At 53.6% G+C, this 24,098-nt stretch overlaps 4 protein-coding genes across 5 annotated transcripts in view; 2 read left to right on the forward strand and 2 right to left on the reverse strand.

Annotated features, from left to right (window-relative positions):
* The window catches only part of ARHGEF18 (Rho/Rac guanine nucleotide exchange factor 18), a gene marked incomplete at its 5' end in the record, with an annotated part of 41,008 nt that extends 37,753 nt beyond the window's left edge, over positions 1-3,255 (forward strand). The window contains 4 exons of the mRNA XM_080359509.1: positions 110-577; positions 761-1,088; positions 2,757-2,879; positions 2,972-3,255. Of these exons, the coding sequence (XP_080215635.1) occupies positions 110-577; positions 761-1,088; positions 2,757-2,879; positions 2,972-3,132 (1,080 nt within the window). The 3' untranslated portion in view covers positions 3,133-3,255. The remainder of the gene's footprint in view (positions 1-109; positions 578-760; positions 1,089-2,756; positions 2,880-2,971) is intronic.
* An 8,451-nt stretch (positions 3,256-11,706) lies between these two features.
* Positions 11,707-15,674, reverse strand: LOC308049454 (ectoderm-neural cortex protein 1-like). 2 transcript variants are annotated; one of them, XM_080359123.1, is made up of 2 exons: positions 15,587-15,674; positions 11,707-14,854 (listed from the first exon to the last, which is right to left on the reverse strand). In XM_080359123.1, the coding sequence occupies exon 2, from the start codon at positions 14,837-14,839 to the stop codon at positions 13,070-13,072; it is 1,770 nt and encodes a 589-aa protein (XP_080215249.1). In that variant the 5' UTR covers positions 14,840-14,854; positions 15,587-15,674; the 3' UTR covers positions 11,707-13,069. The 2 variants fall into 2 exon arrangements, with proteins under 2 accessions (XP_080215249.1, XP_080215250.1); XM_080359124.1 differs by having other exon boundaries at positions 11,707-14,849; positions 15,587-15,650.
* A 1,580-nt stretch (positions 15,675-17,254) lies between these two features.
* Positions 17,255-19,713, reverse strand: PEX11G (peroxisomal biogenesis factor 11 gamma; the record flags this gene model as incomplete). The annotated part of the gene is made up of 5 exons (XM_080359255.1): positions 17,255-18,324; positions 18,444-18,494; positions 18,684-18,862; positions 19,388-19,576; positions 19,648-19,713. 5 exons carry the CDS (start codon positions 19,711-19,713, stop codon positions 18,099-18,101), a joined length of 711 nt encoding a protein of 236 aa, XP_080215381.1. The 3' UTR covers positions 17,255-18,098.
* Positions 19,712-23,997, forward strand: SAXO5 (stabilizer of axonemal microtubules 5; the record flags this gene model as incomplete). The annotated part of the gene is made up of 8 exons (XM_080359188.1): positions 19,712-20,360; positions 21,241-21,344; positions 21,527-21,621; positions 21,706-21,821; positions 22,153-22,271; positions 22,463-22,664; positions 23,298-23,386; positions 23,737-23,997. The coding sequence occupies 8 exons, from the start codon at positions 19,712-19,714 to the stop codon at positions 23,923-23,925; spliced, it is 1,563 nt and encodes a 520-aa protein (XP_080215314.1). The 3' UTR covers positions 23,926-23,997.
* Between the last annotated feature and the right edge of the window lie 101 nt (positions 23,998-24,098).

A 24,098-nucleotide genomic window follows, 5' to 3' on the forward strand; every position in this document is an offset into this window, starting at 1 on the left:
ATGACAAAAAAGTCTCTGCAATCTGACCTGGTAGATGCCATTGTCTTTGGTTTAGCTGTGCATGGTTTTTGAACCCACTTGGCTTACGCTGAGCTTATTTCCCCTTCAGGCGGTGATATCTCAACAGGACAGCTACATTGAGATGCAACGAGCCACCATGATAGACCGGGAGAAGCAATACCGGCTGCAATCTACACGGGGCAACCTGCTGCTGGAGCAGGAGAAACAGCGGAACTTCGAGAAACAGAGGGAAGAGCTGATGAACGTGCAGAAGCTTCAGAGCCAGCTGAAGCTGGAGCAGCAGCGCCTGGAGCGGGAGAGGAGTCGGCAGCAGAGGGAGTTTGAAATCACGGAGGCTCGGCTGCAGGAGCGCGAAGAGGGGACTCGGCAGCTGCGGGAGAAGCTGAATCAGGAGAGGGAAGAGCTGGAGCGGCAGCGGGAGGCCTATCAGCACGACCTGGAGAGGCTGCGGGAGGCTCAGAGAGCCGTCGAGAAGGAGAAGGAACGTCTGGATCAGCTGCGGAAGCTGAAGAAGCAGAACACTGTGTCGGGCACGTTTTCCCCGGAAATGGGACAGGTGAGGAGTCCGTTTCGTGGGCTTTCATTTCTGTTAACTTGCTTGCTTTTGGGCTTCATCTAAGCGGTTCTGTTTTGCGCTAGAAAGTGCTTTATGTTCTCAGGGCTGAGGGTGGTCTCTCCTTGTTGTATCTGAGAGGCTGAAAATTCCTATTTGACTGAAAATGCCTTTTTCCTCACGTAGGGCCAGATGGTTAGTCATTCCGCCAGCTTCAACGGAGAAGGGGTGGAACCATCTCTGCCCGTCTTGAAAACCTCGGTGAGAGTGAGCGTCTCCGGGATGGATTACCTGGAGCGGCCGGACCTGGTTCGCAGGGACAGTACCACTCTGGAAAACCGTCCGGCTCTCGCGTTGAAAAACGAAGTGCCAATCCATCTCCTGAGCGCGACCAATCAGATACAGAAACCGGCTGCCGTCCAGCAGCAGATTCCTACTAAACTGGCCGCTTTTACAAAAGGTAGCAAAGAGAAAAGCGGGAAGAACAAAGCATCTCATAGGACAGACAGTTCAGGTAAGTGTGTCCAAATGCATTTCTGACCTGTGCCAGCATCACTGGGAGACAGAGCACTGTATTTTCAACCTCTATCTACCCACACGGAGCCCAGAAATTAATATATTGTTAGTGTGCTTACTGCAGTTAGTAGGCTCTTATAATCCTTAAGTTAGGAGTTACATGTGTATACTATTTAAATTGGAAATATAGCCCAAAGGAATAATGTTGAAAATGGAGTTCTGTGATCCACCAGGACAGAGTGATGGTGAGAATTTGTAAACCTGGATGTAGAATCTTCTCACCCAACTGTCATGTCAAAGGAAAAGAGCAAATGTTTTGCTTGTTCTGCATGAGTGAGATGGTTTGAAGCTGGCTTAACCTTTTCTCACTGCCGTCCAGAGCTGGAACAACACTGAGCACAATGCCTTTCTTAGCACCAGCCAGTCATTAAATACACATCTACAGGCCAGAACTGAGACGCTGTGTGTGTTGTAGAGTTGAAAGCGGCTCATTTTGTTAGAAATAGAAGCAAGTAAAAATGCAGTTGCCTTGTCACGGTGTAATTTCTGCTGGTAACTGCTAGGTACCAAAGTAGCGATCCTTGCCAATGACAGACACAGTAAAAACCACTTACTTGCTACTGCTGAAAATAGCTTTACTGCCAGTTTAGGAGCATGGCCTGTCATTTTAAGTTACAAAATTCTCTTTTTAGCCTTGTATAAGGTTCAGATTTGGCGAGTTTACCTGTTGCTGGGGCCTACACTGCTCTAGCGGGCTCAGGGCCAGACCTTCTGGTGAGGGGAGGCGAAGGGCTTGTGCACGTTCTAGAAACATCTGTCTCTCTTGTGCCTAAAGTTTAGTGCAATTGCAAGCTTATGTTCCTGCAGAGAAACGAAGGGTAATATCCTCTTATCCTGAATACCAAATGCTGGTAAATGGCAAAATAAAGCTCTAATACCGCATCTCCCTAAGTTTATTTTTAATTGCTCTTACATAATGATCTCTGCAGTGGAAACGTACTTAATGGTGTTTTTCTGGAATTTATATGGAAGGTAGAAAACACAAATGCACTGGTCTGTTCTCTCATGAGCATTGGTGGGATGCATGCCCGTATGTAAAAATGGAACAAGACTTTCTGTACCAGAGACAAAATACCGTGTATTGAATTTGGGTTTTGTGAGGCGTAAGGAACGTGCACTGAGAGAGTTCTTTGGATCCAGAGAAACCATTTCATGAATGGCTTTTGTTGTGGAAGTGAAGGAACCGCCAGGCCGTGACAGCAGAGTCCGTGTGCTCCGCTGCTGAGCAGCTGTGAGACAGATGGAGAGCGGAGACTGAAGTTGATCGCTGTTCTGCCTGTTGAAAGTAGTGCAAATAGCCATTGCTGTTTGAATACAAAGCACAAAGGCTTGTGGGTTTTTCTCTACTGTGCTTTATAATACCAGGTTTTAAATCTATAGTTGTCAGGGGCTGCTAGTAAGTGAACTAGAAGTCTTCAAGGAAACGGAGAGGGCAAGTACTCAGGGTCCAAACAGCTGAAGAGAAAATGTAAGTTACTTGCAAGAGAAGCACCAGCTCTTTGTGTGTAGCAGCTTCCTTGGATATACAAAGGTGTCAGTACATGAAATAGTGACATTGTGAAGTACTGCTAGCCTCAAATACTAACGTGTAAAATATTTCCTTTAGCATCTGTTGATCAGAAGCAGCTGCTTCCCCCCAGGCTTGTTGGGCGAGAGGAGGGCGTCCTGAGAGGCAGGCGATCCGCCAGCCCGGTCCTCCCGAGCAGCCAGAGCCCTGCGTTCCCACCAGGTACAGCCCGAGCAGCTTGCATGTCCGCAGCAATGCACCGCGCTCTCCGTGCAGTGTGATCAACCTGTCCCTTCCTTTTGTTTTGTCTATAGAATTGTACGGCCCTACAGATGCTCAGCCAGAAGCACTTTCCTCTGCCCCACCAAACCTATTGAAGCCCAATAACGTTCACCTTCAGACCTTGGTGACCTCTCAGCCGAGTCTGTTAAATGCGCAAGATGATACCAGCAAAGAAGATGTAATTTTCTTCTAATTGTTCCCCTTTAATCTTCTGACATACTGTTCCAAGAACTCAGGCCGCAGCGTGCAACGTGACAAAGACCCGACATGGATGTCTGTCTGTCCCAGCTCTGTTACTGGTAGCAAGGACCAGACAAGGATTCCTGTTCTGCTTTGTTGGCTTCTCTGCCGCCAGCTCAGAATGAGGACACAGTAGGAACAACTTGCTTTTAAATTCTCCAAACATGGAAGTGTATTGACACATGGCATAGAAAGTCAGAGTGTATTAAAGTGCCGCCGTTTATTGTAATTTACTCTTTTTGGAGAATGTATGCTCTTTGTGGGCACCATCTTGTAAATGTTAATGTTGAACCGCCCAGACTTTTATGTTTAAAAAAAAATGAGTAGTAGGCCCCAAAATGGCTGCAAACTTTGAAATCCATTTTCGGAGGTGGGTGTAGTGGGTAATGCTAACGGTGTGTTGGTAACCAGGTGGCTAGCAGGCCGATCTCCCCACGGCCAGGCGTCACAGACACGGCCGTACCCGCTCCCAGGAGCCACTCTCTGTTTCTGAAGTTGAATTCATGGCCAGGTGCAGTGGAGGACAGAAGGTAAGAGCTTCTTAAGAGTCCTTGTGGGTCAGGAGCTGCACCTGCTGGATGTGGGAGAACATACAACAGTAATGAAGAATTGGACTGAACGCACATTTCCTTGGCCATCAGCTTGCGCCGGGACACCCGTCTCCGTGTTAGTGAGAGCGACACAGTTTCCCAAACAGAACTCCTGAGCTGGTTCAGAATGAGCCGAGAGACTTGGATTTTGTTCCTTGCTGAAGATGTGTAAGAAGCCTTTGAACGCAGTAATTTATTGTCTCGTTTAATCCTCAGTTTTCTGCATCTTTTGTTTGTCTGTTCACTTGTTGGAACTTTACTCCAAATACCAGAAGATATCAAAGCTGCTGTTACTGCGGAGACTTCTCTGCAGCGCCGTGTTAGGAATGAAGGGAATAAGAACCGCTTGGTTTTAAAATTAAAAACAAAATACTCTTAACTGAACCTGCGCTGGTTTGGCTGCTCTCAGCTCAACCAGCTTTGATACCTCTTGTTAAATGGGTCAGTTCTTAATCATGGAGTGGTGATGACATTAATTGTTCTGCTCAAAAGGCATTATTTCCTTTGTAGTAATTTGCACGGTCATTTTGTTGTATTCTGTTCCTTCACTCTGTGTCTCAGTTCTTAATTCCACACGTCACATAAGGATGTGTATTCCCATATGTGTTGAATGTGATCGGTCAGATCTGTTGTGCACAGGAGAGATTATTTAGAGGGTATTATTACAGAATTAAAGAAATCAATGTCTCAGAGGTTACAAACCTGGGTGATGCCTTTCAGAACAGGACTGATAAGAGCTTTTTCCATATTTTAACCCTGGTTTAAAGTGATTTTAGCACCAATGGAAGGAACACCTGGTCCGTTCTCCATGCGGTCGTGTGGCAGTGGCACCAAATGGCAATTTCTCAGTCTCTTCAAATCATTTCAAGTGGTGATCATTTGCATTATTGTCTCCAGACAAGAAATGGCAAAAGCTAAATTTACTGGTCAGTGCAAGAGGGAAAAGCCAAGTTACAAAGTACTGAACTAGTCTTAGGGAGCAAGTGGTCCTTGCTGTAACACTTCTGGGATTTAAGGGTCTTTTTCTTTGCTAAGTGATAGTGCTAAAAGCCTGAAGTGATGGCACAGAGATTGGCGATTGGGACGTTACCAATGAGAGGAAACCCAAACCATCTGCCTCATTGCCAGCCTGCCGAGACTCACCCGCGCCCTGGCAAGTTATTGCAATTAAATTAATGTGGAGACACTTAATTGTAACACCAAAGGACTGCTTGGTAAATCACAGAATTGCAGAGCTTACAGGTGGATTTGCAGAAGGCAGCGTGGGGAACACAGTGATCTTTGCATCGTTGCGGTACGATGACGATGGTTAGAACGCAGTTCTACTTGCATTTCTTTTGCATTCCTAAAAGCTGGATTGGAATGGAGGGAGAATTCTTAAGATTACCGTCACTTTTGGTCAGGCCAGCGTGAGATCCAGCGGCTCTATCGGACCGAATCCTCCATCAGACGATGTGGAGACTCCAGAGGGGACACAGAAGTCCTGAAAACACAGCAAAGCACAAGGTGTTCTCTTTGAGCTGCTCCCGGTGAAAACTCTTTGCCCACATCGCTTTAAATTACCAGGTTTTTAGGAGTTTGAGCCTAAAGCTGAGAGGGATGTCTCTGAGTATTTGAAAACAATTTGGGGAAACAGTTCTTTAGTTTAATCTTGTCCCCATTCTAAGGTATTGCAGAGGGTGTTCAGTGGGCTGAAGGGTTTATTTGGCTGCTTCTGTGCAATGGATGAGCTTAGATATAGAACAGTAACATCTGGAAAATAAAGTCTGCAGTGAGGTCTCATTTCTTTTGATGTTTTAAGACAAACTGAACTGTTCTAATGCTCATTGTCAGTGCTGCACGGGCCAGGCTGTTGGTTCAGCACCCCTAAAGCTCCTTGGAATATGGGTCTTCAATCTGTAACTGAGAAATGACCTTAAAAGTCGTTATCTGTCCTCAGTGTGTGTCTGGCTGCGGTTGGCTTTAGGAAAAGTATTTTCACTTGAACAGAAACTCTGTCTCCTTTTCTTTGGGGCAAAATCATGTAAGTGCCACGCGAGGTGTGCTGGTCAGTACCATTCCATTGTGCAGAAGGTTCGAGAACTGGGAAATGATGTAAAATTCCCTCGCTAATGTGGAGTTGACCGGACCAGAAGATGGGAAAATGACCTGTAGAAGCTGAGGGAAGGGAGAGATTTTCTTTCAGTGAATAACGAGTCATCTCTTCCCTTCTGCAGGACAGAATTGGGGAAATTGTCCTCAAATTGCTCTAGTTGAGCGAATTAGTTTTGGACTCATATCTCACTCCCAAGAAAAATAACTTTTCTAGGCAAATCGGATTGCAAAATGCGGCTGCGTCCTGGGCCGTCACCCGCCCTTGGTTCCGAGTAACCTCCTTTCCCTTTGGCCTTTCGATTGCTTCGGATCAAAGTTTCCTTTGGAGCGATACCCGAGGGTCAGATAGTGGAACATTCTGTGCCTCCCGATGCCTTTCGGCTCCTTTCTGAGCTGGGTGGGGAGGGAATTCCAGCGCGAGCTTTGAGCTGCCGCCTTCGCTCTGTGTCACAGCCTTAAAATTACCGCCACGCTTGGCTTCTGATACTGTGATGTTGCAACGCAAAGGCTGCTCCTGTGGCTCTGATACTCAGTTTTAACTCTGGTGTGAAGGATTATTCCCTCTTTCCCTTCCTTTCCCACGGGCATTTTGTATTTCAGACTGAGAACCCCTCCGTGTTCAGCACCAACCGCATCCCCCCCCGTGTCTGTTGTAAATGTTTTCCTTGTGTTTTAACTGTGCTTTCTGTGGGTTGTAGTTGTGGCGCGTCCCGCAAACAGATCGCTAATCATTCCCAACGTGAGGCGGAAGAATCGGTGTTTTAGAGGCGCTTACTCATTGGGGTAATAGCGTTCCTGCAAAGGTAGGAGCGGTTCTAAATAATTCACGGACAGTTGTGTAATAGCCAGATGACCCCACATATATGGAGCTTGCTGTTCGTGACTTGCATTTGCAATGAGAGTTGAAACTTAAGCTAGGAAAGGGTTAAAAAGATCTAGATTGTGTTTCACTTCTGCTTTGAACTCTGCAGATAGGAGCTCGTGCTCCCGGTGCTGCTCAGCGTGTCTCGTACCCCACGCGAGGGAATTTGGAGCGTTTTGTTGTCTTCCCCAGCACTTCTCACACTTACAAGAAGTCCAAGAAGCCTTTTTGACAGCGGGTTCTGCTTGTGCTGACCCTGCCCGGCCCTCCTGCTGAACAGATCCAACAAGAGCCTTTTCCCCGCGCTCTTTTTTGAGGCCGGACCGACGTCGTCGTAACAACTGGCGGCTCTTTACCATTTACCCTCAGCACACGATTCCTCAAAGACCGTTTGTGTGGGCTCTGGGTCAGACCGCTGTGCCATGTTTATAAATCGGTTTTTAAATGGTTTTGTACTGAAAGCAATCGGAGCACTTTAGTAAAAGTTCCTTGCAAATTCCGTTTCTGTTGGTAGCGGGAAGGAAACCTGTGTTGGCGATGGATCCCGTTGGCGTGACTGCGTCTCACTCGGAGCTGTGGATGCTCTTTTAGTCTTAGGTCTGGTTTCTAGGCCCATCTTGCACTGCAAAGACTTAAACGATCATGGTCCATGGTTCAATCGCCCATTTTGTTGGGGAAGAGTTTGGTTTTGTTTCTTCGTTAGGCTGTAAACATTGTAAATAATTCCTTTCCTGTTGATACCGCGGTAGCAACATCTCTGTAGTCCTTATTTTATTTGTAAAGTCGATGGTTAAATGTTAATATTCTGTTGAATTGTGCACTCTCGGTTGATTGTAAACTTGATCTTGGCACACCAAATGATGATTTTTACAATGATTGCAATGTTTCTCCACTGAAGGATTTTCAGAGCTGCAATAGGACTGAAACCAACTTCCAGCAATAAAAAAGAAAGAAAAAACCCAACTAGTTGCCTTTATATATACATATCTATAAAATATTGTTTATTATTTTCTGTTTGAATCAAAGGTTAAAGCAGCAGCCACTTGTTATGTTCTCATTTTCTACCCCAGACAGAAAGAACGTGCCATATGAACAAAGCAAACTGGTGTTTGGAAGTGAGAGGCTGGAGCGGGACGTGGAGGATCCCGGAGCCGCCGACGCCGCGAGCACCTGGGGAGGAACCAGCTGCTCTGCACAGGTGAAGGAGCCACTTTAACCAAACCGCTTCCATTTCAGCACGTGGGTACGTGTGTAGCGCAGCCGGAGCCGCGCCTGGCCCCGGCGGTATCGCCTCCCCTTTGGAACCAGGAGAATATAACCAAAATAGAAACTTTCTCCCGGTGCTTGTGCCAGTTTGGCAGCTCGGCTCCCAGCACCATCCCATCGCCTCCGGCTGGCGCTTCCCATCGCGTTTCCTGGTGAAAAATCCCCGCTTGTGCCGTCCTGGCAAGCGGAGCGCAAACGCCAGAACCTCAGGGAACTACAGATGAGAACGGCTGGAAAATGGGGAGAGAGGGGGAGAGCTGGGACTGCTCTCAAAAGGGTGATTTTAGCAGCGTTGAGGGGAAACCCTCGGCCGGTTTGGGGTGTGCTGGGGAGTCGCTTTGCACCGCGATGAGTCTCTGTGAGCGTCTCCGGCAGCCGCGGGTTCTGTGTGCGCAGCAGGATTCAGGGATACGGGCTGCGCTTTGCACCCTCCCAAGTGCCGCCGGAATCTGGGTTGCGGCCCAAAATCAGAAAAACACAAGTTTTACTACTTTTCCAAAGTATGTAACTAATCAAAAAATTCTGTGTGTTTAAAACACGGCTTGATCCCTATGGGAACTAACAGACAAGGTGTTAGTGAGGGAATTTGAATGTGTGCATGCACGTGAGCTTTTGCTCGCGCTCCGGGCCAGAATTCCTCACATCTGCTCAATTCGGGTTCCAGGGAGCGGAGCCGCAGCAGCCGCTGGAGGTCACTGCGTCCGCGCGGCCCCGTCCCGCCCCGAGGGAGCTTCGTGGCCACTGCTGCATGTTCGGCAGCAAGAAATGGAACCAAGGGACAGGCTAGAACAGAAGTTACGAGGAGCTGCTTGCGGAGCAGTGAGTTCAACCTTTATTTTCTAGTTGCACTGTACTCTCCTGCAGCCGCAGTTGTGTTGGAGCAGTGGAATTGTTCCTAGAAAAAATAAGAGCCCGGATGAGGGAGACGCAGGGTTAATGTGGCCAGGAGGGATCCCTGCAGCAGATTCCCACTGGGAACTGCAGCAGCTCCATCTCGGGCAGAATTTGCATCTGTTAGAAGGCGGGTGCTGCCGCCGTGTTCAAAGGAGCGTGGGCGTTTCCGTGTTACGCTTCAGTTCTTGCCGCAAGAGCAGGGCCGACATTCCTTCGGTGGTTATAAACACCTTGACTGACAGCATCATTGATAACGCCGGCGCTCGTCTGTGAGACGCGGCCTCCATTTCGCAGGGAGGGTGTGATTTCGGGACGGACCGCGGTGCCTTCAGAGCTCTCGATGTGCTCATACCACCGTCGCAGCAGCTCCGCCCTCCCTTGTCTCCCTTTAAAATCTGCAGCTAATTAACCTGAAACCCAAACCGCGTTCTTTCTGTGCGGATGAATCATTCCGAGGCCATAGGCGATGACCAGCTTTATGCTAAACTTTCCTCTTTCATGTGGGTGAGACGGGGCTGATGGTTCCCATACGGGATTCGTTGGCAAACCAGATGCTCGAGGACAAGCGTGCACAAAGGATGTTGGCTCCGTCGTGCGCTCCGACAGTGGGAATGGGCTAGTTTCTGCCTTTCCTCGCCCCTGTGATTCAAACCCGGTTTAATTTCTCAGCCCCACGATGGGGCCAGCGGGTCCCTCTGTGTGCGGAGCCCGCGGCGTTCGCTGCTGCTGGCCCTGCGGCATCTGGCAGAGGATCAAAGCCAAACCCCATTTGGAGCTGGCAGGGCCGGAGCGAGCGACGCGCGTCCCTGGCGCTGGGACAGGAGGCTCAAACAGGGCAGGAATCGCTTTGTTTCGGGGCTCCGTGTACACAGGATCCTGAAAACCCCTCATTGTAAATTGTCAGCAGCACCTGGTGCCTTCTTACTGTGCAGGGCAGACCTGAAGCCATCCCAGCCTGGGATACGCACGTTTTCAGAGGATTTCAGGCAGGTGGATGTGTGTAATGTCCTGTTTTCCCTTCTAGAACGTTTAAAGTCACGGACAGAATCCCACTGGGTGTAGTTAGTGCTTCGTTTTTCCTGAGCTGCCGTGGTTCATCGTTATAGTCGCAGCGTTGACTCCATTTCCCCACTAGATGCGTGGCGGGTGCTCTGCAGAACGTCTGAATGATCCATCTCTGATCTTGGCCAGAAAAGGGAATTTCTCAGTTACACTTGTGGCACATGTCACCCCTCAGTCTCCTCTTGTCCAGCTCCAGAGCCCCAGCTCCCTCAGCCTTTCCTCACACGGGAGATGCTCCACTCCCTCCAGCATCTTGGTGGCTGCGCTGGACTCTCTCCAGCAGTTCCCTGTCCTGCTGGAACTGAGGGGCCACAACTGGACACAAGATTCCAGGTGTGGTCTCCCCAGGGCAGAGCAGAGGGGCAGGAGAACCTCTCTGACCTACTGACCACCCCCTTCTAACCCACCCCAGGTACCATTGGCTTCCTGGCCACAAGGGCCCAGTGCTGGCTCATGGTCACCCTGCTGTCCCCAGGACCCCCAGGTCCCTTTCCCCTACGCTGCTCTCTAATAGCTCATTCCCCAACTTACACTGAACCTGGGGTTGTTCCTGCCCAGATACAAGACTCTACCCTTGATCAATGCATGGAAACATCAAACTGGGAGAACAGGTCTGCTGGGCGCAGCCGAGCAGGCAGGAGCGTCTGGTTTTCCCCGGGGTGCTCCGCGGTGCGCTGGGGCCGGCGCGGGGTCTGTGCCAGCTGCGGGGGGTGAAGGCAGCGGAACGCGGCTCTGGCTGTTGCTGCCGAGCCCAGGTGTGCTTGAAGCGCCGGTTTTCCCGGAGCGGTGGTTAAGCTGTTAATTTGAAACGAGGAAACACTTCAAAAAAGCAAAAGCTCCAGCAGCAGGGCCGCTCGCTCCCCGAGCTGAAAATACCCTGAGCAGGGCTCAGATAACGTCCCAGCGCCAGGAGATGGGGCAGACAGAGCCCCACGTTGCTGCGAGCAGCTTTGTCCCCGGTGCAGAAGCGGATGTGGCCGGGAGCCAACCTTTATTGCTTGGCAGCATAAAGAAAACAGCTGCTGTGGGTGAAAGCTCCGCTGCTCTGACTTGCTGAGTAAAGCCGGACTTTGTCCGACCCTCGAGAATAGCTGTAGATATTAATGATAAAGGTGAAGCGGCTCCCTGCTCGCTAACAGGAACGGAGATGCTCCTTGCTGGCTTTTGTTCCCAGCCGTGTCCAGCAAAGCCAGGCGCTCCAGCTGCTGAACTTGATGATCTTAAAGGTCTTTTCCAACCTCAATGGTTTCACTCTGCGGTGCTGCCGGTGGGGTTTGCAGGGCAGGGTGTGGGGTTGTCTCCCTGCAGCCCGCTGCAATGTGAGCCGCGGAGAGGCTGAAATGGCAAAGGCATGAGAAAACAGGATGGAAACGTGCAGCCAGTTTATCCGCTCCAGCCCGCAGCAGCGGGGCAGCTTTCCTCCTTCCAGTCTTGCCAGTTCTTGCCTATCCCAGCAGCTCGGAAGGGCCGTGACATTGATGTATTGAACTGAATAATGGATCACGCCCAAACCGTGCGGCTGCGGTGAGACGGTCGCTCGCAGCGCCGTTGCATGCAGCTCTGACCACGCTGTCTCGCACCTCCCAGCCCCAGCGGAGCTTTTCCTGCACCCACCAGCACCCAGAGCAGGTGATGAGGAAACCAAACCCCACCAGGGACAAGAGCACAGCTTCATCGTGGGAGTTCTGAAGAGGTTTGTGTGTCCTTCAAGACCAGAAGACAAAACAGGACCTGAACTTGGCCAAGTCCCATCTTACAGAGATACAGGATGAAGGTAAAAAATGCTCTTTGCTGGATTCCTCAACATTATCCCAAGCGTGGGCTGGGAAAACCTGCACCTCAAGCACACAGAACAGACAAGAGACATGGTGGGTTTGATTCAGATTTATTGAAGCAGCTCCAGGCTGAAAAACAAACACACACAACTGCTGTATTAAAAAAAAAAAGGAGGAAAAAAGAAAGTACAAAACCAGCCCATGGGCAAATTAGTCACGTGTTAAGACACTTCAGGCAGCTGCCTCTGGCGCTGCCCGTGTTCTGAGCCGCCTCCTTCGCCCGTTCTAGTCAATAGCACTTAAAATATTCAATGAAAGAAGTAAGAAATACTCCTCTGGTTCCTGCTCTGAGGTCACAGAATTACGAGGAACCTTGGAACCTTTTGCCGGCTCAAGGGGCTGCAAGAGCTGCCCAGTGCAGAGGAAAGGGCTGTGCAACCAGCGTGCAGCAAACCCAAGAACAAGCCCCAGAAACCTCACGTGTCACCGTGGCGCGGCGGCTGCTCGCTTCCCTCGACCTCCAGGGTTCTCTACAGGGTATTTATTACGTTAAACTAGTTCGTGTGGGTAATACATCTCCTGCAAGGGGAAGAGAAAAATCCTGCAGGGATCTGTGATTCACTGGCACCTTTTCTGCCGGGACCTTTAGGAAGGTTCCATTCCAGTTGCAAATTTTTGAAGAGTTAATGGCTGCACAGCAGGAAAGAAACGGCATGAAAGCGACACCAGAGTGTAATTAGAAGCGGAGAAACCCTGTGTTTATAAGCAGACAGGGCTTGTCTTACAAACACAGTTACCAGCCGTTCTGGGACTGAATCCCAGCCCCGATGTCCTGGCAGCAGCTCGCGGCCCCGGCGTCTCCCAAGCCGTGTGGTGCCACCACCAGATTAACCGCAGCCCCGGGAGGAGGCGGCTGCGCTAAAAGCAGCAGCCGGTCCCCCTGGCACCGCGCGGTCTGTCCCAGCTCCGCCGCCCCAACGAGCCCTCTGCACCAGCAGCGACACCCAATCCTTGCGGGGCGCATTCCCCAAGATCCTTGCATAGGCCAAGACTCAGTGGAAGGGCTAAGATGCCAGGTTAAGCGTCTTGTTATTTATACCGATCTCCCCGCAGCATTTCAGCACCTAAAGAGATGTGTTTTCTCCCTCTCTCGCAGGGTTTAGGTCTCAAACTGCCCGTCTGGAAGCGCGTTTCTGCAGCTGACGCTCACACAACGCTGCTCTGCAGAACAACCCCAGTCCGGATCCACACGTGTCTGCCCCTTCGGGGCTTCAGCCCAAAGTTACACAGGGAGCTTTGGGTTGATGCGCAACTCTTTACCGTCCAGGTTGTCGGCCGCCTCGTGACTCAGGCAGACAGGTACTTCCAGGTGCTGACGAAGGCGGTGGGGATGAGGGAATACGGCACCGTCGTGACGCTGCTCCAGGTGTCGGACGTGGGGTCGTAGCAGTCCAGCGTTTTGCAGCGCCGCGCCCCGCAGTAGCCGCCCACCACGTACAGTCTGTTCCCCGACGTGACGGCGCGGCAGCTGATGCGCTTGGCGGTGACGTCCCCGAACTTGGACCACTGGAAGGTGTCGGTGTGGAAGCGATAAGCGGAGCTGGCGGAGAACTCGGTGTCCCCCCCGATGACGATGATGTGGCTGCCCACCACGGCGGCCGCCGTGTACCTCCAGGGCTGGGGGCAGCTGGTGGGCACCGTCCAGCGGTTCTGGCAGGGGTCGAAGCATTGCACCTTGGGCAGCTTCTCCTGGTTGGCGCTGGTGCCGCCGAAAACAAACAGCTTCATCTTGGCTCCCACCACGGCGGCGTTGCTCACGCCTTCTCGGAGAGGGGCCACCAAGGACCACTTGTCCAGCTGCGGGTCGTAATGTTCGACCTGCTTGAGAGAGACAGAGGGAGAGGCTGGGAAGGCGCCGCTCACCGCCGTGTGACCCCCGACCACGTACAGACAGTGGTCCAGCTCAGCCGAGCCGTGGCCAAACCGCGCCACCAGCATGGGGGCGGCTTTGGCCCACTCGTCGTGGAGGGTGTCGTAAACCCAGACGTCTTTGGAGGCGCCGTTCTCGGAGCCCTTGCCGCCGGTGATGTACACTTTGCACCCGATGGCGCAGGCGCTGCACTCTTTACGAGGGCTCGGGATGTCGGCACGAGGAATGATCTCCCTGGTTTTATGGTCCAGCATGTAAATCTTGTCGCACATGAAGGTCTGGCCGCCGAGCAGCAGCAGGGCCTGGCTGACCTTGCGGGGGCGAGCGCAGCACCCCGTCACCAGGCCATCGTTCTGCAGGATCTTCATTTTGCACCGCACGGCGTCGGCCACGATCTCCTCGCCCAGCTTGTGGCTGGTCACCAGCTTCTCGCAGGCCACTTGTTTCCGCAGGTAGGACTCGGGCAGAAGCGCCAGGCGCACGGAGCGCAGCAGCTCGGGCAGGTCTTCATGGCGCCGGGGTAAATCGTAGCGGATCCAGCCCATAACGGCTTCATAGACCAGCGTCTCGTCCTCGACCTCCAGCTCTTCGCTCTGCACCAGCTCCAGCAGCTTGTCTTTGGGCAGCCGGAGGAAATCCTCGGTCTTGCAGAGCGAGGTGAAGTTGGCCAGCGCCATCCTCCAGGACAGCTCCAGCAGCCGCTCGCAGCAGTGGGCATCGGACAGCAGCAGCATGTTCAAGCAATTCCCGGGGTAGAGGTTCTTCTCCAAAAAATCAGCGGAAGCATCCCGAATGTCCTGAAACTGCAACATGTCCCCGGCCTCCAGCAAGGACTCGGCGTTCTCCTCGTTAATCAGCACACGGGCCGAGTAGGCGTAATCCAGGAGCAGCTCCAGCACCTCGGGGTGGAGGGAATCGTGGAAGTTGACCTCAGCGTCCCTGCTCTCCTTGAGTCCCCCGCTGAACATGGCGTCGAAGTACCGGCTGCAGGCGGCCAGGACGGCGCGGTGGCAGTGGAACGTTTGGTTCCCCGCCCGCAGCACCACGTCGGTGAAGAGGTGCCGCTTGCGGAGCAGGTTGAGGTGGGTGAGGAGGCTGTCGGCGTGGCCCGGTTTGTGGAACAGGTGGATGTTCACGGAGCCGGAGCTCGAACGGGACTTGCGGTTCTCGTGGCTGCTGACGGACATGGTGCCGAGGCTGCTCTGCAACGGAAAACCGGGGAGTCAGCACGGGGAGGAGCGCTCACCGGGGACGAGGAGCGGCGAGGCTGCAGCGGGAGCACGGTGCCCAGTCGGTAAGGGGAGTTCGGGTGTCCCGCAGCGGCGGGGATCACCCGGTGGTACCGGAAAGTCCCGTACCAAACGCCGAGCCCCGCGTAGTCCCGGAGCGGGGTGCGATGTGCCCCCCACCCCGGTCCCATACCCCCAGTCCCGTAGTCCCGGAGCGGGGTGTGCTGTGCCCTCCCCGGTCCCGTAGTCCCGGAGCGGGGTGCGCTGTGCCCCCCCCGGTCCCGTAGTCCCGGAGCGGGGTGCGCTGTGCCCTCCCCGGTCCCGTAGTCCCGGAGCGGGGTGCGCTGTGCCCTCCCCGGTCCCGTAGTCCCGGAGCGGGGTGCGCTGTGCCCCCCCCGGTCCCGTAGTCCCGGAGCGGGGTGCGCTGTGCCCCCCCCGGTCCCGTAGTCCCGGAGCGGGGTGCGCTGTGCCCTCCCCGGTCCCGTAGTCCCGGAGCGGGGTGCGCTGTGCCCTCCCGGTCCCGTAGTCCCGGAGCGGGGTGTGCTGTGCCCTCCCCGGTCCCGTAGTCCCGGAGCGGGGTGCGCTGTGCCCTCCTGGAGCTGCCTCCCCGGCCCCGTTCCCCCGGGCCCCGCGTAGTCCCGGAGCGGGGTGCGATGTGCCCTCCTGGTGCTGCCCCCACCCCGGCCCCGTTCTCCCGGGTCTCACGTTGTCTCGGAGCGGGGTGCGATGTGCCCTTTCGGTCCCGTGGTCCCGGAGCGGGCTGCGTTGTTCCCCGGTCCGTCCCGCACTCAGCGCCGCCGCTCCCGCTCTGCCGCCGCGCCCCGCCGCGTGGCCGCCCCGCCGTCAGCCCCGCCCCCAGCCCCGCCCCTCTCCCGAACCGGCGCAGAGGAACAACCAATCAGCGCCCGCAGCGCCCTGCGCTCGCTCTTTTGTGAATGGGAACCGGGGTCCCGCATGCGCATGCGCCGCTCGTTAACCCATTCACGCCCGCTGGCGGGTCCCCGTGTGTCCCCCCGGCACATCCTCCGCCGCTCCCCCCGGGGCTGGAGCGGCGATCCCGGGGCTGGAGCAGCGCTCACCCCGCAGCGAGGCTTAGGAAGCCGAAAAAGGGACGAGGGGGCAAATTCGACGCTCGTAAAACCGGCCGCAGCTCCGGCCATGGCGTCAACCGGCCATAAAGAGCCATAAAAGCCGGAGTCAGGGTTCTGAGCTGGAATCAGCGGCTCATTTGTTAATTGCCTTTAAATCTGGGCTTGCTGACAAAGGGAGGTCACGGCCGGAACAAACCATCCCTGCTCAGCAAATGTTTTCCAGCACGGGGCAGAGCGGGGGTTGAGTTGGGCTGATGGGCCGCGGCAGAAAAAGGGAAAAACAGCAGGTTTTGGGAGGGCTAAAAAAGAGCAAGTGCTGCCCTGGGCTGTCAGCAGCAGCCACCACGGGCGCTTAAATGTTATGTGGGGGTCCCAGTGTGGACCCAAACCAAAAAATACAACTAACAACAAGCCCTCTGAATTTCAGAAATTCTGAATTACCACATTTTGCTTGATCTTTGCATATTTCGGTTTGTCCTGCGCTGCACCAGCTGCAATTCAAAATTGCTTGGTGAAGAAGTGGAGGAAGCAAACGCACTCAGACCAGTCTACAGGATCCTTTTGCTATTGATTTGGCATCGGAGGTGGGTGTAGTTGAGGGTTTCTTAATGGTTTAAGAATACAAAAAGATAGAACGTGATTTCTAATTAAAAGCCACTAAATGACAGCAGGAGCCACCGCAGCTGGTGACAACTACAGCCGTCCCCAAGCAGCAGAACCCTGTGCTCTGCCTGTTAGGGCACAAGACCTGCAGTGCAACCAGAGGAACAAACAAGGGTCTCTTCCAGATAACGCTTTGCTGAGTTGTCCCAAAACCTGGAAATCTGACACCAAATTCTCAGTGCAGTTAGGAAGGCCCTGGGACACTTGGTGGGGTGAAGGTCCAGGTACATGTGCGGACGGGGCGAAGGATAAAGAGCGCTGAGACCTCGCTCTGCTCTTTGACCACAGGCAGGAGATAGTTTTCCATGTCAGTGCCGGAAAAAACCCAACGAGAGAAGAGGTTAAACCTCGTGGAAACGCGTTCTGTGTTGTACTGGCTGCAGGGAGCAGCAGCACCGCGCAGACTAAGCAGAAACGTTCCTAAAAGGCGCATTCCCACGAGTTAGTCAGGTGCTCTGAGTTATTTTGGCAGAAGGAGGGCTGGTAACAGATGGGGAGCTGCAGCTAACGCAGCACTAATGTTTTCTGTTGCCTGGGCACTCGCTGGAGCTTTCTAGAACCAGATAACGAACATTTGCCCAGTTATCAGAGCGAAAGATCACTCAAGGCCACCTTTGAAGCATTCATCTCATTTATTGCGGGCGCCGCCTAGAAATATAACTGTGAAACTCATCTTGGCACACGTTTAATTGGTACTCTATAAGGCAATTAATAAATTTGCTGCTTTTTTAAAAGAAAAAACAACCGTTTGGCTTCTGGTGGAGTCTGGGGGAAGAGCTCCACCCGGTGGCAATCTGCAAAGGCACTGCCGGCGGCTCAGGGTGCTGCTGGTTCAACGGGAAGGCTCAATTTCCAGTATTTCTCCTTAATTAGTAAGGCAGCCTGGCAGAGAGCTCGGGGAGGCACCGCGCACAGCTGCTGTTTCCTTCCCCTCTCGCCTCTAAAGTGGCAGAACTGTCACAAACAAAAGAAGCACTTGCTGCTGTTTGTGCTCCGGGCTCAGACACCAAATGATCGGAGAAGCTCCCAGGGTACGAGTCCCTGATGCAGGTGAGGCGCTGAGCCCACAGCTCCAGCTCACAGCATCCGTCCCTTAGAAGTTTTGTGCAACAGAACGGTGGCCGTTTCTCCGCAAAACTCTGACTTTGTGCTCTTTTCAGTGACAGTGAAGACTGCAGGGTTGTACTTGTCTCTTAAGACACAGGAAGGAAAGATTAAAGTGACTTTTTTCCCCCATCTTAGGAGATTTCTTGATTTTCGCACGATTCGCCTGAAAGACTTCTCTGATGAAGAGTGATAAAAATTGTTCACTGCAATCAATCTTCTCTACAATAGACAGCTCAGCTACAGTTCCAGGATGCGTGGAATTACAATCATCAACACCCAAGAGAGTTAAATTCCCCCTGCCTCCACAAAGGCATTTTTACCATGCACAAACTGAGCTCCTGAAGCTTCATGACAGTTTAGGCAGATTCAGAATTTCCGCTTCTGGACGCTTGGTAGATACCAATCAGGGAAGATACGGTCCCCAGGAGACCTACCAACCAGGGAGGGAAGCGTCCGGCCCAGAGGAAGCCCGGGGGCAGCCAGTGGATCGCGTTGGACAGATCCGCCGCGCTTGCCAGGATGCTCAGGACTTCAGCCTTCACCTGGGCTTTCATTTCCTTCTGACTCAGAGGCGAAGATGTACTGTTGGAAGTGTAATATTAGTGACAACCCGTAGTGTAGCGTTAATTAGCAATAGCTCGCAAACGCCAACAGAAATATGTGGGTTAAATCAGCTGTATAGCCGAGGAAAGGAATCATACCCCTTGTGCTGCCTCAGCTTCTGTCTTAACCGGAACAAGATTCTCAGGGACCTGAAAAGAACAGAGTTATTTCTGTTGTAGCATCGAAGGGGAGGGTGTTCTCTACCGTTAACCACACCGGTGAGGCAGAGCGCCCTTCTGCAGCAAAGAGGAGCTGCTCTATTAACGTATAGTATCCGTTTCAAGAGGGTTCCTCCTTTTAGATTCCGGGGATGGCGGTTCACCCCCATCCGTCCTTACCGCAGGATGCCCAGCAGCAGCGCCGAGGCCCAGAGCCCCGTGCTCAGCGCCCACCACTTCTGGGAGCCCACGCGGACGACGCTGGCGTCAGCCGCCCACGCCACGTGCTCGCAGGGGTAGTAGAGCTGGTTGGCCACGTTGCTGAGCACCGACAGCCCCCGCACCAGCGGGTCCTCATCCTGCAAGCAGGAAACAGCAGTTATTTATACTGGTAAGCGGCATTCTTTATTTTAACAGCACTGGGGGGCTCTGGGGATCATCCTCCCTCAGTGCTCCACAGACTCAATGTTCTTGCGTTGCTTATATTCACATAATTATTACATTTTTTTGTTACAATTTTGTTATGTGTTTTTATTACAAATTTTGACCTACATCTATACTGAGAAAGAATTGATGACATTAGCTATGACTGATTGATTTCTTACTTACAATATCTCTATTAATTATTACTTAAACGAAGCACTCTGCTTCTAAACAGTGCATCACTTCACCTTCTGTCTCCTTGTTGTCAAGCAGAAGCATCTTAAACTTGAAAACTATCCCCTCGTTTTGCGGGGGGTCAGAAAGCATCGATCATGCCGATCGGTTAATGATGGGCGCATCTTTTATAACTTAATCACAGTGCGTATTAATTTGGCGGCTTCTCTTGAGGGACACACACCTGTGGGTGGCCGGGGGGGGCTGCCGGTGTACCCCGCGCTCACCTTGGGGCCCAGCCCGTAGCTGCAGCTGTAGCTGAGCATGGCGAGGTCATCGAAGAGGCGCAGGGCCGTGCGACAGGCGCTCAGCTGGGCCGACACGGCCAGGAGGCTCCCGGGGAGCCCGGCCGGCGCGGGCTGCGGCCCGGCCAGCGCCCCGCCCGCCAGCTGGCAGCCGTAACACAGAGCGCGGACCTGCGGAGGCACAGCCCGGTGAGCGCCCGGCCGCACGGGCAGCGCCCCGCCGGGCCGCTCCCGCCACTCACCACCCGGTCGCGGCCCCGGTGGGACTCCAGAGCGGCGACCAGGCCGCCGAGCGCTTCCGCCGCCATGGCAGCGCCTTCCGGGGCGCGGCGCGGTGCACGCCGGGAAGGTGGCGGAACCGTCGCCATAGCGACGCGGCCCAGCGGCTGCCGCGCTCCAGCCCGCCCGGCGATGGCGGCGCAGGCGGTGGCCGCGGTCCCCGCGGTCCCCGCGATCCCCGCGCCCCTCACGGGCGCTCCCTTCATGAAGGCGTCTCACTTCCAGCTGGGGGATGAGCGCCAGGCGCCGGCCACTGCCCGCCAGTCGTTTTCTCACAGCCAGTTCCCCCCTCACTGGGGGGTCTCCAGGCCGCCCCCGGCCCCGTTGCCGCGCAGCGGGCAAGTGCTGGGCCCGCCCGGGGGTCACGGCGGGGAAACCTGCTCGGAAACCCGCCTGGCGTTCCCAGAGAAGCCCCTGCAGCCGGTGGCACCGTTTGTCCCCCCGGGGTCGTGTGTCCGCATGCACGCGGACCCCCGCATCCGCGTCCTCAGCTCAGAGACCAGGGACGGCTTCCCCTGTCCCCAGCCGCCCCCGCCGCCCCCGCCGCCCGCCCGGCTGCAGGGGGACAGCATCCCTTGTGGGGACAGGGAGAAAATCGGGCTCCCCGCCTCCGTCTACAGCACCGCGTACCCCGCGCACGAGGTGCAGCCGGCCAGACCGCGGCCGTCGCGCTGGGGTGAGCGGGGTCGCGGGCTGGCTGTCCCCAGCACACCTTCCCCAGACCCCCAACAGAGCTTGCGGGGTCCCTCTAGTTGGAGAACAGGAGACCTCACTAATGGTTATAAATATCTAAAGGGTGAGCGTCAGGAGGATGGAGCCAGGATCTTCTGGGTGACAACCAGTGGTAGGACAAGGGGTGATGGGTTCAAACTGGAACACAAGAGGTTCCACTTAAATTTGAGGAGAAACTTGTTGGGGTGAGGGTGGCAGAGCCTGGCCCAGGCTGCCCAGGGGGGTTGTGGAGTCTCCTTCTGTGCAGACATTCCAACCCGCCTGGACACCTTCCTGTGTAACCTCATCTGGGTGTTCCTGCTCCATGGGGGGATTGCACTGGATGAGCTTTCCAGGGCCCTTCAACCCCCGACACTCTGGGATTCTGTGATTCCCCAAAGTCCCCAAAGCTCCACAAAATCGTAGCAATTAAAGCTATTCTAACTATTTGGATATTTTACTCCTTATCATGGAGCAAATCAATCTGATGCTCATAAAAGAGGTCAATAGCACTTACTAGAGCTGCTCGCCAGCTGAGCTTTATCTGCACAGCTTTTCCAGCTGTTTTCAACACTCGCTGAGTCCTCCGATGCTGGAGTTTTCCCACCAGAGCTGCATCACTTCTGCTGCACCACATCCACGTCCTGCGGCGTTGTAGCTCACCCGATGTTAATTCCTTTTGCCCTTTCATTATATGAAATGGATTCAGCAGTACTAAACCACTAAAACAGCAGCTGTCTTGAGACTGCAGCCTCAAGATCATTAATATTTCCTTACCAGGGCAAACAGAGCGTGTTTAGAAGTATTAATAACACCGTTCGTTTTTCCTCCCGGCTGTCTGGCAGAGTGTGTTCCCACTATCAGAGGGGATGGACAGTCCTACTACAACACTTCTTACCAAGCACAGTTTAAAGGTGAATGGAGTCCACCTGCCAAGCCAAGTGGAAAGGTAACAGCACGATTTTTTGGGGTGGGGGGAGAGACACTGTTAAAAGGCAGCACGTTTGCATGTTGAATTCTGTCCTGAAAGGGGTGGGATCTGCACAAGTGAAAATCATATGGATGGGAAGACGGGAAACAAAGGGGTTGTGCTTTAGTGGCTGTTCTGTGCCTCTCTTCCCTTCCCTTCAGCACATTTCTTCAATTAAATTTGGCGATCCCACAAGCAGTGGATTTACGAGCGAGCATAAATACGCCTACAGTGCCCCGGACAAGAAGGGACACAGGTATGAGCAGGAGAGCCCGACAGGCGTCCCCTGGGACTGCTCTTTCTGGTGGACGTTGCTGTTTGAGCACCTGATGTCTTGCAGGGTCTACGACAAGGAACATGCTGTGTCCCAGATCCACCAGACGAACGTGCGGCTGGGGGATGGCTGCAGCAGGTTCTCCACCTCGACATCAGAGCTCTTCCCGGCCCACGAGCCAGGTGGGACACAGCGACAATGTGTACGGACCACCGCTGAGGTTTAGAACCAGCCCAACAGGAGGCTTTATCACTTGGTTTTAGCGATATAGTTGTAGAAAAGGATATAATGCGTTCATATAATAGGTATATCATTTTAGATTTTTAAGGATTTATAGTTTCTGTGTACTCAGCGTCATCGCTGTGGGGCTCAGTGTCACCCTCACTCCGCTTCCCTGGCTGGTTAAATACCGTTATTCCTTCCTGCGCTTTACTGCATGAGCAGAAGCTGCTCTGGCTGTAAATTGTTGAGAAACCAGAATGCTCTGACATCCTTCCCTCTCACTTTTGCCAGAGCCTGTGACGACTGTCCGTCCGAACAAAAACGCCTCCTCCATCCCCAGAGGCGATGAAGACCCCGAGCGCAATCGAGCATTGACAGCAACTACTACTACGCGGCTCTCCTACCCAGAGGTCTGTTCCCAGCTTTCCGAGCGGGTGTTTCTCTGCTGAAGACTCTCTCTTTCTGACAGACATTATTCTGGCACCTAAAGGTGACGTTGTCGTCCCTTCTCCCCTTCCCGCTCTGGGCTGTGCAGGGTGTAACATGCAATAAGGTGCCTTCCCCAGCCTGTTTCTATTAACGCAGCTCTTGTGTTCCCCAGACTGACAGGTGGAGCTTCTCCCCAAAGCCTGACTTGCTGCTGCAGAAACACCGAAGCAGCGTCTGCTTGAGAGACGAGCGTTCGGGCTCCCGTTTCTTCAACACAACACAGCAGGCAGACTACCAGCCGCCCTGCCAGGGCCACAGGGTGATGGCAGATGGCAAGAGCCACCACGAGAGCCACATCCCCTTCGACTACCCCAGTAAGGCCGCGTTGCTCCAGCTGTCGTGGTGCTGGATGTGGTTTGCTGAGGTTTTCCTGGCCCTGTGTGAGAGGCAACAGCACCTGGTGCTCTGGGAAAGGAGGCGGGTTGGAGATGGTTTGTTTTTTAGAAGTTGTTTTGCACTTATATTTGGGATCAAAAGCTGTGCTTACGCAACCTCAGGAAGGGATGTGGTTAGAGCTGGTCGTGGAGGACATTAAGAAAATCCTCCTCTGACGTTGCCTTCTGTTTCTGATGGCCAGTGCTCTGCAACTAAAAGGTCCCTTCATGCCATGTATCTGGTTTTAAACCATTTATTTTACTAAATCTGGAACAGATCATAGCTGAACTGATCTTCTCCTTGGCCCCAAACTTCTAGAGCAGCTCTATAACTACCAGAGTGATATTCCTTTAACTGCCATGTGAATCTCTTCATTTACCTCCTCACCTTGAGAATTCTTTTCTGTCTGAGCAAAGGTTTTCAGCCAAGCATGACGGCAAAGCCCGTCTTTTCCTCTCGTTAATGGAAATGCGTGCAGATCTGGGACTGCTAGTCAAACTGCAAAGCTTTTCTCATGTTGCCTCCTAATTTACTGGCTTGCATTTAATTTCTCTTCCAATTCCATCTGTCAGCAGATGGGAGTTGTGTCACAACCACGCAGGCCATGCTGGTCCCACACAGACAGCAGAAACAACGGCTCTCTGAAGACACGCTACAGCAGGTACAGCCTTAATAGGCTGGGATTTACCACAGGGTGGCTTAGGCAAGCAGGATTATACCAAGCAAAGCTGTAGCCTCCCCATTAACCACCGGCTTTGGTGTGTACTCTTGAGCATCAAATCCCGGCTGCCTCCCATCCCATGTAAACGCTCGGGGGGAGTGGAGTTTGAGCTGAGAAGAATCTTTGAAAGGAGAGGAAGAACAGGCAGACAAACTCCTGAGCCAAGGAACAACAGAGGGAGGGTGAAGGGGATTCTGGTTCCCCAGATGTAGAAGCCGCCAGGTGTCACGTTACCTCCTGCCTCTTCCCAGCCCTGTCCTTGCATGCTGAAAGCTTTTCTCCCTTCTCAGATGAAATCCTCGCCCCTGACGCTACCCTGGAAGGCGCCGGGTCTCTTCAGGACCGAGCAGCGAGATGCGTTCACACCCAAGTTCAGAGGCCCGGCAGAACCCCCAAATGCAAACTGCCAAGTGAGCTCCGTCCCCCTGGGGACGCTGAAGAAATACCATCCCAAGAGGAGGGTGCACTTTGCGCCGTGATGTTCTCCCCGCTTCAGCGAGCGCCCAGAACTCGCTGCGCTGCGGCTGCCTCCGCATCGCGTTACCTGTTGGTGGTCCCGCTGTCCTGCTCTGCCCCGTCTGGGTGTGATTATGGGGAACTTTTATTTCTCAGATTGAAAGAGGACACAAGAAGGTGTTGTGACAACAAGAAT

This window comes from Nesoenas mayeri, assembly GCF_963082525.1.
Source record: "Nesoenas mayeri genome assembly, chromosome: 25".
Taxonomy (NCBI): Eukaryota; Metazoa; Chordata; class Aves; order Columbiformes; family Columbidae; genus Nesoenas; species Nesoenas mayeri.